Genomic DNA, 11,756 nt, shown 5'->3' on the forward strand with positions numbered 1-11,756 from the left:
TAGAGGAAAGTGATAAATTAGTCTGTGAGACTTAAGAACATCTACTCATCAAAAAATGCCAGCAAGAAGGAAAAGTTGAGGAGTGGGAGGAAGCCTACCGAGAACCGGGTTTCCGCAGAGAAAGAACCAGAAGTGTCTCCAGAGAAACTAGCACAGACAAGGAGGCAGGGCAGTGGGGAAGGGATGCGGGAAAGCACCAGTGAGGGCAGCAGCTGCCTCTCGGACCCACAGGCCCAGCTATGGTTTAACGGACCCCAGGAAGGCCTCCCCACGCCCTTCTGCAGGGCCTGGGAAAAACCATCGGAGATGTGACTGACCATTTTATCCTAGAGTGTGTGTGTGGGGGGGCAGTGTGGTAAAACCCCGTGGAATCAAGGAGATGGGGGGAGCTGGCGGGGGGAGATGGAACCCCGTGGGGTTGGAGGTACAGGGGATGTGGGGGGTGAGGGGAGGTGGGATGGAACCCCATGGGGTCAAGGATGCAGGGGACCTGGTCTGTTGACCTTTTTGTAACCCCTGTTCCTAGCCCAGGCCCTGAACAGTTATGTGCTACAGAGAACTCTGCCAAACTGGACCAAACTAAACACAGGGCTGCCTCACCCAAAGTAACTTTCTGGAAACAGTGGTGCCCCCCGACTAGGGTGGTTCTTTGTGGGGGGCCTTCAGGGCCGCCCCTGCTGCCAAGAGCCGGAGGGAAAGCACTCTGTGCAGTGGAGGAAGCCTGTGCGGACGCCACTGGAGTGGAAGACGACCCCATCCCGGGTCTACCTGGCACCTCAGGTGTGACCAGCTGGAGGCAGGATCTCTGCAGGTGCGGGAGGTAAGGACCCCGAGGTGATGTCCTCCTGGAGGTAGGAGAGGAGGCGGAAGGAGACGCGGGAGGGGTCTCCCTGAGGCCTTTGGGGAGTGTGGCCTGGCCCCACCTGGACGTCTGGCCCGGCCTCTGGAACTGTGAGGGACACACTCTGCATCTCAAGCCCCATTCGGAAGGCGAGGCTTGCGGTCTAAACGTTTGCCCCCCAAGAACAGAAACCACAGGGGAAAAACAAGATGGAAACTCAATGCTAGCATCACTCTACTTTATTTTCCCTTCTGTAAGCATCTCACGTGAGTTTCTATTGTTTAAAGGCCTGAGACCAACTCACAGTCACTGGCATGGCCATTCAACTAGAGAGGCTGAGTACCGTGTCTTCCCCTTCCACCTGGAGATAGAGCAGAGACTAATTTAAGAACCCTCATTTATACTCCTCATATGCCAGGTCCAGAAGGCCTGAAGTAAGGTTGTTAGAAGTCTCCATCTTGGAAAGGCACTGATTCTCCTGGCTGGGGGCACTGCCTGCTGGGGAACCCCCACGCCATATCAACAGCACACATTTGTACCAGACTAGAGGGTCTCTCTCCCAGTATTAGAGAGAGTGGTAATTCTGGTTTCCTGATTATTAAACTTGTGACCTTAAAGGCTTTTTTTCCTTCCAAACACTAAATGTCATAAACCAGATCAAACTCAAGATTCTGAAGTGGCACCCCTGAACCTGTGTACCTTCCTGATTCTAGTTCTCAGGAACCACACAGAGAGTGGAATCACCACTGCTTCCTAAAGGAGAAGACAGATTACCAGGCACCTCTCCTGGCCTGTCGAAGTGTCTCGTGCCAATACCCCCAAAACGTGCCAATACCCCCAAAACGCAGGTCCCGGAGCACCCCCTCCAGGCAGAAAACACATCGATTTAAATGCAAAACAAGTTCTTGTCACACTCCAAGCAGGAGAGAGTAAATGGCCGCCAGTCCCACCAGCTAGGCTCCTCCTGCATGGGCCTCACTTTCCAGAGAGTTCCAGCACCTTCTTCACCATGGCCCCGATGCCATCGTGGATGTGATGGAGCGCCGTCTCACACATGAAGGCTGGGGTCGTGACCACCTTGTTCTTCTGGTCCACGTGAGCTTCGTGGGCCGAAGTTACGGAAAAAACCATCAACCCAAGAAGGACCAGCAGGAACTTCAGCTGAAAGGCCTCGGTCCCTTTCCCGCCCTCCCCAACGACCACACCGAAACTGGAGTGACCACCCCTGAGGTAGTTCAGAGCGAGGGGAAGCCTTTCCTGGGGCCAGCACTTTGCTGAAAGGGTCCCATTTCCTATGATGTCTGGGCCAGCTCGTTACACAAGGCATTTTCAGATCAGCAGGTATGCAAAAGAAGGAGCCAAACTCGCAGCAGAGAGCTGGCTTCAGAATAACCACCACCAAACGCCAACACTGGCCGCCACTCGCTGAGCCTTTGGCCTCAATGGCCAAACAGCCTGAATGGGGGTGGCGTGTTGTCGGGGTCCCCTCCGCTATCACATGTGGCTGTGGGAGCCACTCCCAGGGCTGTCACCCATGCAGAAGTACACTGCCTGGTTAAAAGGCCGCCTGCCAAAAAGGATATGGTCACTTCCCTCGCGCAGTGCTTGGAGCCCAGGGCTCGGATGGCCTCCACGGTCCCAGCGTACGGCCACTTGCCGCCCTCCTCCTGCTCGTGGCCCACGGTGACCTCGACGCCGCGCAGCACTTTGGCTGCGAGGACTGGCGCAATGCAGCACAAACTATAAGAGGAAAAGGACCCCGTGAGCAGACGTGGGCAGGAGGGAGATGGGCCGCAGTGCCAACACACCCAGCTCAGCAGCGGCAGCACCCTGCTCCCCACAATGGGCCACTGTGTGGCATCTGAGGGAATGGAGGGGGTTCTGGGCAGCAGAGCCCTCAGCCTCATGCTGAGCCACCTTGGATGCCCTGGCCGGGTCCTGTGAGCAGAAGCCACTCACAGAAGGGGGGCTGGTCTCACAGCTACGGAGACCCCAGCTTTACCCTCCAGGGGGTGCACAAGTAAAGGACACCCCCACTGAAGACTGGAGGCTGGTGGATGCCCTGGCACAGCCACCTCCCAGACAGTGGCACACAGCATGGCCAGGAGGGTGGGCAATTCTGGGCGGGCCTGGTGGCAGGATGCCAGCGGCAGCTCTGCCCACAGTGTGGGAGCTGAGGTCTCTCCCTGGGGGTATCAGTACCCCCAAGGATACCTCTGGGCCCTGTCGAATCCTGCAGCCACGCTGCGTGCAAGGTGGGGTGGGTGGGGGGCACACATCTGCCCCCTCGGGACCACAACGGGTCCCTGCAAGGAGCTCCCTTGGATCAGCAGTGTTTGCAGGGGACCCTCCACACACCCACACTGTGTGGTGCTGGTACAGCAGTGCCCTACGGCACCCGGCCCCTCGTGGCTCACAGGTGGATGAGCAGGAATCACTCGGGAACTTGCAATGAACAGTGGGCTGGGGGAGGGATGCACGCATAGCATCCACCAAACCTGCTGCTCAGGGCCCGGACGACCCGGCCTGGCCTCCATCAGTAGACAACCCCCACCGCCTCCCCCCGCCACTGCCTCGTGCCCACAACCTCTTCTCTAAGACCGTTCACTGCACTAATCGGGATCTGAGTATTGGACATACTTATTAAAACGTCACGATGCTGCAACATCGTCTCATTAGGAGCCTGTGAGATGAGATTCCTCTCTGACCCACTGAGCAGACGACGGGGCACCAGATGCGGCGCCTTAGGAGAGGCTGTGCCGTGGGGTAACAGGGAACGGGCACCCACAAGGAACCCGGAGATGATGGCTGTGCGCAGACCCTGGGTGTAAAGCTGCCTGTGTCTAGGACCAGGCTGGGTGCGGTGCTGATGAGCGCTACCCCTGAGCCTCTCCTTCCCGGTTTCACCAACGAGAGACGAGCCCCACACAAAAGGGAGATGACAAGGCCGTGGGGAGCTCCCATGCTCACTGCCCACGCTCCCCCTGCCAGGCTGGGAGGAGAAGGGCCACGAAGGAGGTGGCCGCGCGACAGGCAGGACGCACCACCCTCCCCTGAAAGGGGGCCATAGTGCGGCCCAGGGAAGGGGACTCGACTTAGGTCACTCGGGTGACAGCGGCAGTTCAGAGTGAAGCTGCACTGCCCGCGGGCAGCAAACCCCAGAAGCTCTGACCCCAACCCCCGGTTCCCCGGGGCCTGGGGACGACGATGGCTGGCACTTTCCCTGGGGACAGCCCAGTGGAGCGGCACATGGGTGAGATGCTCAGCAGTAGAGGGGCCGGCCGGCTGAGCCCCTGCCCGTGCAGGCCGCTCCCTGCAGCAGCGCCCAGGGCCTCACATGCCAGCATCTCAGTCCAGGCCGATGCCGCAGTGCCTGCAGCCTGGGCCAGAGCAACCCCATACGGTCCCTCCGCAGTGTCTCTTGACAAGATGCGCATCTGGGAGCACGTGGGTATGGAGCACTCTGTGGTGTGGACCTGCCCTGGCTGAGGAGAATGATGACAGGGATTATAAGAAAAGCTGCTGTGCACTGGTGGGGGTTACTTTGGCCCCTGTCCCCTCACTCAGAGGACCCATTGAGGCCCTGGTCTCCCGGTCTCCATGATGCAGGTGGCGGGAGGGGCCTGCTGCGTGCTCGCCCCTCTGTACAGTGCCCTGCTCCTCAAAGGCCTTCTTCAGCCCGGTGACAGGACGCCAAGGCCACCAGCCAGCAGACTCGACTGCCCCAGACTCGACAAATGACAGCCCTGCACCCAAGGACCCCGGGGACAGCTGCTGGGAAGTCTGTGCAAACGGAATTACAAAAACTGTGTCCAACCACAGGAGAGCCGCCAGCTGCCCACGCCCAGGGCCGTGAACAGAGACGTGAGCAAGCTGGGACAGGAGCGAGGCCCTGACGCACGCAGGACTCTGAATCGGCCTCGGCCAGCGTGGGATCCAGCCCTCAGGAGGAGGGGGTGACTGGCGTGGGTCTCCCCAGGGCCGAGAGGGCAGAGGCCTAAGTGCCTAAGGATTTCCTGCAGCGGGAACCTGGGAACGGACAAGCCTGCTGCTCAAGGCTGCCCTGACCAGAGGGGTCAGGCATGGGAGGCCGGGAGGGGAAGAGGCTGGGGGGCAGGGGGCCAGGTGGGGGGTGCTGAGAGGGGAGAGGTGGAGGTCTGGGGTCAGGAATGGACTGAGTGGTGACACTGCTGGAGGCTGGGGGATCTGGGAGTTTCCACAAGGTAAGGGGCACCTCCTCCCTCTGCTGTCAAAGTCACCAGGAGAAGAAAGTGCTGGAACCCGGACCCACGGAGCCCTGGAGGCCACCGGGCTCCCCGGCCTAGAAGCAAAGGCCTCCGGGTCCTGCACAGACACGCTCCCCCGCCCCAGCCGTACCCGATGGGCTTCCCGGCCCCGCGGAACTCCTTCAGGACGCGCTCCACGTCGGCATTGACTTCACAGTCTTTTCCGTCCACGGCGAACGTGCTCCTGCTCAAGAGAAAAGAGCTCCCTCAGACCTGCCAGGACCTGGGGCCTCTCCTGGGTCTCCCCCTCCGCCAAGGTCTTAGGGATGTGCCACTGGCTCTGAAACATTTGAAATAAAACGCTTATAACCAAATAAATGTATCTGTGTATCTCTGCATGTATGCATACCTAACATACGTCTACAGGTACACGCACACGGCACCCACTATATAAAAACACTAATGTAGCTACACATATGTGCAAACATACGTCACCTCCGCTTTTAAAAACGGAAAGAAGGGGGGAAGGTGGGGGCGCGGATGGAGCGGAAGCACGGTGGGAAAGGCCCGACAGCTAGGCAGGGGATGCCCGTCAGCCCACGATCCTGCTCCACAGTCACCCCATCAAAGTCCACACAGCGAGCCACACAGCAAAACACCCCCAACAGGAAGAAAAGGGGCCTTTCAGAAAAAAGTGTTAAAGGCCTATACACCAAACAAGAGACATGCAATCTCACTAACAACAAAGAAAGGCAAATTAAAAGCAAACGCCATCGTCTCTAAGATGTCATTGTGCTGATGCCCACGGTGGCCGGGGAGGGCTAAGGGCAGCCCCCCCACTCCTGGGTACCGACTGGCCCAGCCCCGTCGACGGCAACATGGTAACGTCTAACAAAATTAAAGGTACACAGCTTTCTTGCCAAGAATTCCACTTTTGGGGCTTTATTCCACTGACTTATTTCCTCTACCCCTTTGTCCTAGGGTACCCGGGCAGCACTGCCTGTACCTGAAAGGACACGTGCACTCTCAAACATGCACGCCAACACCACCTCTAGAGCATTTAAAACAAAGACAGTGGGAAACACTCTGACCGTCCACTGTCGGAGACCAGGTCACACACACCCAGTGGGGTAGACACAGCTGTTAAAACCGGAACGGACCACCTCCTACCTACCCTGGCAAGGGAAAAAAGTACAGATGCTGAGCTTAAGAGGCAAACACCCAGTTATATTTCCCACACCCGCCCATTTGCAGAACCTCTCCAGAAACATCAGACAAAAAACAAACAAACAAACAAACAAACAAAAACAAAAAATGCCAGGGAGGGACACTGGGGTCGAAGTGGGAAACTTAATCTCCACGCCCAACTCATCACTCCTGGAGAGATCACACGGCCAGGCACACAGGTTAAACATCAACAACTGCCCAGCAGCACAACTATCCGGAACACTGGTCAGCCCTGGCTCTGCTGCAGGAGAACGTTCCTGCCCACGATGCAGGAGAACATGGGCCCTGAGGACCCCCGGGGGCTGACACGCTGACCCCAGCCAGACCGCAGGACAGACTGAGACAACGAGCACTGTCGGACACACACTGCGCGTCCCATTTTCTGTACTTTAACTGCTTTGTGGTGAATGTCCCTGAAGACTTTCCAGGATTCTCTGAAAAGGACGGTCCCTGGGAGAGCAGCCCCGAGCCTGACCTCCCAGGCAGGAACTGGGCTGGGACACGGACGTCAGCACAAACAGCATTTCCGTGAAACACACCAAAAGGGGATTCCGGAGAAGACCGGAGGATCTGAAACCCAAGGAGCATCATCAGTGCCTGTGGCGCGGCCACGCCTCCCGCGGCCCCAGACACCCGCAGCCACCTGCACAGTGAGGCGGACAGGGAGGGGCTTCCCCTGCCGCTCCCGACTTCCGTGACCCGAGGAGATTCGACAGGACTGGTGCCTGCAGGGACTCAACTCCGAGACTGATTCTGATGCAACGAGGCCCACCAGCCCCAGCGCCCACCTGACGGCTGCCAGGAACTGGGACCCCCTGACAGAAGCACACGGAGCGAGAGGAAAACCCGTGACTTTCCTGCTCAGCTGCAAGTGAGGCCCCAAACACAACAGTGGTTCCCTGGTTAGCAGGGACAGCCCCCGACTGCTGCTCTCGCCTCCCCCTGGCCCACATCTGTCGCTCCAGCTGAGAAGCAAAAGAGCCCAAAGCTCAAAATACCCACAGGTTTTTGGCAGCTCCGAATCCCCCCGGGAAGATGGCAGCGTCGTGGTTGGCAGCCCTGAGTGTGGCCAGGTCTGAGATCTTGCCACGGGCAATCCTTGCCGATTCAGCCAAAACATTCCTTGGAAAAAGCACAAAGAGAGTTTGACAGAAAGGCTCACTGCAAAGACGGAAGATGGGAGAAAGGGGGCGGAGGAAATCGAGAGAACTGCCTCGTCTAAAAGGGGCAAGAGAACATATTTTATACAGAGATAATCAGAGAGTGCTCACGCAGGCAGGGGCTTGTGCTTTTAAGACCACTACCTGAAAAAGCAGTACGCTTTTCTTAATTCTATGCTCAAAACGTTTCCTGGAATTCTTTTGGAGCAGCATTTCAGAACCTACACGAAATTATTCTGAACATCCCTGCGCCAGTCAGGGTCCAGGCAGGAAAAAAGAAACCATCCTTGTTTGTTTGGAGCAGACAAAATTTATTGCAGGAAACTGCTCACAGAGATCTTAGACAAGATGCTACCACATGGGAAGAGTGAAGCAGCCCAAAGAGAGGCAACAGCAGGAAACTACCAGACCCCGGCCTGGGTGACAAGGGAGCCGGGGCGGGTTCCAGAAGCAGATAAGGGAAGCACAGGGGGCGTGATGAGGGGGACCACAGCCAGAGAGCAGACAGAGGCACAGTTTCTTCCTCCCACCACCTGAACCAGGCTGGAAGGCAACCAACTCTGGAGCCAGGAAGCAGCCGGCAAGGAACATGGCCCGGTGTGGAGAGCTCGGGAAGGGGCACGAGTGGAGCTGGGGGCACAGGGGACCACATGCCCAGATGACAGAAACGCTCTGGGGAGGGGCTGAGCACACTGAGAAGCACCGCCTCCAGTCAACACCATGACTGCACCGTTCAAGGCGTCAGAGACAAGGGGCCGTCTGCACAGGGCAGCGATGTCACAAGCAGCCCATGTGGACGTTCGCCTGCATGCACAGGCCCGGGCTATCAGCCAAACCTCAGCCTCACAAGGGAGGACACCGCCATGTGCCGCTCCCACCCCTGTCCAAGGTTGCGGGCCGGGGGGGGGGACCACACCTGGTCTCACCCTCCGAAGGCTGCCCCTTGATGTGGTCAATCACATGCATCTGAGCGACGTCAGGAGCAAAGATCTCCACGGCTGCCCCTGCCCGGCTCAGGTGGACCAGGATGCTGCTCGGGAGAAAGCACAAGCACAGGCCTTAGCTCCTAGCTAAGTGCCAGGCACGCGGAGGGACAAGGCAGAGACGCCACCCAGTCCCGACACCTGCCCACCCATGTGGTTACCGGTGGGTGCACTTCCCTCGCCTGGGCTGGTCTGATCTCACACGGGCCAACCCACGTGGCTCCACAGGCAACCTTGCGCGCTGTGCCTCCCTGCTGAATGAGCTCAGTTGCTGTCTCCCTCAACTTTCCGGTCAGGGGCAGGGGGCATCAGGCAGGCAGGACACCACAAGTGCTCGCTCCCTGCCCCAGCAAGTCTTCATTACTATCCTTCCTTCACAGAGGAGACTGAGCTCACACATAGTCAGGACTCGGCAGTTAGGACCTGGTCCCAGTACCTGGGCCCTGCCTGGGAGGTTCGTTTTCTGGCCGTCCCTGGGAAGGCTTCAAGCCGCTTTCGATATCCCCTGCCCACCCTGCACACCCGTCTGCATTCTCCAACTTCAAGCCCAAATCAAGAAACGCATTCCTGCCGCTCGCTGCCTCAATCTGCTCTGAAGTTCACTCCAGCACATGCATAGCCACACTGCAAAGCAGGGGCAGCCACCCGGAGTGAGCAGCGCCCCTGGCCTCGGCTCCTCGGGGTGGTTCCCTGGCAGGAATGCGGGTGGCATGGCAGTCATTCTGTAATGGTTCCCTAACCCTCCCTCTCAGATTCGCCCTGAGCCACTGTGGACTGTGGAGACCTGGCAAGCGGGCAGCCTTGCAACCCCACTGGTGCTGCCCACGGTAACTTTTCTTAAATAAGTTAAAAATTCAGAATGCAGGCTGCTCAGCAGCAGCTGACTGGTTGCGTAAGTCGTGACCTCGCCACCACCTGGAATGCACTGTGGCTTAGGGATCGCGCTGCAGGGCATGAAGGGCACGGAGAACGGCCCTGGGAGAACGTTTCCAAAACGCCCGCGGGCGATCCCAGGCTCGCAGGATGCCCCTGCCCTGAAAAACCCCAGAAGGGTCGGGCGGGGCGGCTGCTGGGGACGGGTTTCCGTGGAGGTCTGCAAGGACTCTCGGTGTCCCCGCACTCTGCGCAGGCGGCTCCGCCTTGTTTCCTCTAGCGTCTCCCTGCACCGGGAAGGCCTTTCCGGGCGGGGAAAAGGCGCGACCGACTCGGGCTCTCCCTGGGCGCGGCATCCGCGGGCTCCCGGGGCTTACGCGGACGCCTCGTGGATCTCGGTGCCGTCGAAGACGCCGCAGCCGGACAGGACCTGCCGGTACAAGGGCCGCGTCAGCGGGGCCCGGGCTCCCGCACCCCCGCCCGCCAGGCCGCGCCCGCCCGCTCACCACCGCGACTCTGGCCCCGGGGCGCGACGCGGAGCCGTGCAGGGCCGCGCGCGGGGAGAGCGCCCGCCCGCCGCGGGGCAGCAGCCGCAGGCGGCCCGGGAGCGGCGCGAACGCGGAGGCCGCCGCCAGCCTCGGAACCAGCAGGGCCCTGACGGCCGCCATGGTTATCCGGGACAGCGGAGGTGGCAGGTCAGCGGCGGCGGGGCACTGCGCGACGTGAGGCGCGCGTCCGCGAGCGTCGGTGGGCGGGGCGACGCCTGCGCAGAGCCACAAGATGCGCTCTGGGCCTGCCCCCGCCTTGGCCCCACCCCCCTGAGCGTCGGTGGGCGGGGCGGCGCCTGCGCTCTCCGGCGTTCCCAGATATTGCCCAGCATCCCGGGGGAGGGGTGGTTGAGAGACATTGTCAAGAAGAAAAACTCCCCTTGAAAAAAACCAGTATCGCTATCACACTTAAAAATAATTCCTTAATATCAAATAGGCAGTGTTCAAGTTTCAAATTTTCATAATTTGAGTCGGGATCCAAATAAGGTCCTCACGTTGCAATTGGTTCAGCTGCCCCTGCTCACTTCCTTTTTCCAGTTTCCAGTATCCAAAGCCCCTCTTCCTGGGCAGCTGCCCCTTGCACCCCGACAGACTCCTCCGCCCTCTGCATTTCCGGTGACTTGGCAAGTGCCTCCAAAGGCTCGATTCGGGTTGGTCAGAGCAAGAATGTGGGCTGTCCTTATCTCGTAGCACGGGGTGTCTGCTGCTTGTTTCTTTTTGCAAAAGATTCACAGCCTTGAGGCCCAGTGTCAAATTCGTTTAGTCATGCAAAAATAGTGACATGACATTATGATTCTGTCGTTCCTTCTGGTACTCGCTGGAATAATTCAGTTAAGAAAAATTTACCAGTGGTCAATTCATACAGCACGGCAGGATAAATACTTGATTCTTTTATTTACTAATCTTCAAACTAATAATGCTTGTTTAAATCATTTTTAATATCATTATGAATTCATGTTAAGTTCATATGAAGTCACTGAGGTCTCAATCCAATGCTGTTACTGTTCTCTTTAATACTCAAATCGTCCCATCGTGGCTTCGGTTGGGGTCCGTCTCCACAAGGAGGCAGTGGGTGGGGGGCCCGGAGCGGGGTGCTGGGTGCCCTGGAGGATGCCCCAGTCACCTCAGAGGTGGGGAAAATGGGGGGTTAGTTGTGCTGAGGACGGGGCTGACCAGCCTCCAGGTGACACTAGCACTCCACCCCCCACCGTAAAGCCCCCACTTCCCTCCCCTCCACTGCCCCAAAGCCCCAATATTACTTTGCATCTACCCCTCTGCTTTCAAACAGAAGCTGCATCTTCTCCCTAGCAGTTTGCAAGCTGTGAATCCAGGGATATGCTGCGATTATCCTCAGTATTAACAAGTCACTCAAGACTCCACAGGGACCCAAAGTGGTGAATCACTTTCCCTTCTACAAGCGCCGGCAGACTTAGGGTATTTGATGTTATCCCTAAAACCACATCACTGTCACCCCCTGCCATTCTTAGAGCAAGGTGAGGGGTGGAAAGGACGGAGCCAGCTGCTCCTCTGGGAGCTGTGAGAAGCAGGGGGGTCCCACAGGTGGGGTCCCAGTGGCACCCCCAGATTGAGAGGAAGGCAGGGATGATGTCCAGGGCCAAGCAGCCCACGCCCACCTCTGGCTGTGGCATCTGCAATATCCCACGTTCCATGTGCTGGTCACCCGTTGTCTCCTCGGAGGTTAGCTGTGTTCCGGGGTGCTGCTCCTTCACTGGCATCTGGTTTGGTTGGTCTGAGGGAGGCACGAGGGTTGCCAAGCTCCCTGGGGCGGCCACTGTATCAGGCTGTGGGTGCGCACTGTGGAGGCCGAGGGCCCCCAGCAGCAGCCTCCTCCCTGCACTCTTCCCCAGTGCCCAGGCTCCTGGGCCCTCACAGCCCCT

General features: G+C 58.6%; 1 protein-coding gene across 1 annotated transcript; it reads right to left on the reverse strand.

Annotated features, from left to right (window-relative positions):
* Window positions 1-1,051: 1,051 nt before the first annotated feature.
* On the reverse strand, window positions 1,052-10,042 carry GATD3A (glutamine amidotransferase like class 1 domain containing 3A). The gene is made up of 7 exons (XM_037830722.1): window positions 9,817-10,042; window positions 9,688-9,740; window positions 8,371-8,484; window positions 7,297-7,416; window positions 5,219-5,311; window positions 2,425-2,581; window positions 1,052-1,945 (listed from the first exon to the last, which is right to left on the reverse strand). The coding sequence occupies exons 1-7, from the start codon at window positions 9,976-9,978 to the stop codon at window positions 1,817-1,819; spliced, it is 828 nt and encodes a 275-aa protein (XP_037686650.1). The 5' UTR covers window positions 9,979-10,042; the 3' UTR covers window positions 1,052-1,816.
* Window positions 10,043-11,756: the final 1,714 nt, after the last annotated feature.

The sequence above is a fragment of the Choloepus didactylus genome, chromosome 1 (assembly GCF_015220235.1).
Source record: "Choloepus didactylus isolate mChoDid1 chromosome 1, mChoDid1.pri, whole genome shotgun sequence".
Classification (NCBI taxonomy): Eukaryota; Metazoa; Chordata; class Mammalia; order Pilosa; family Megalonychidae; genus Choloepus; species Choloepus didactylus.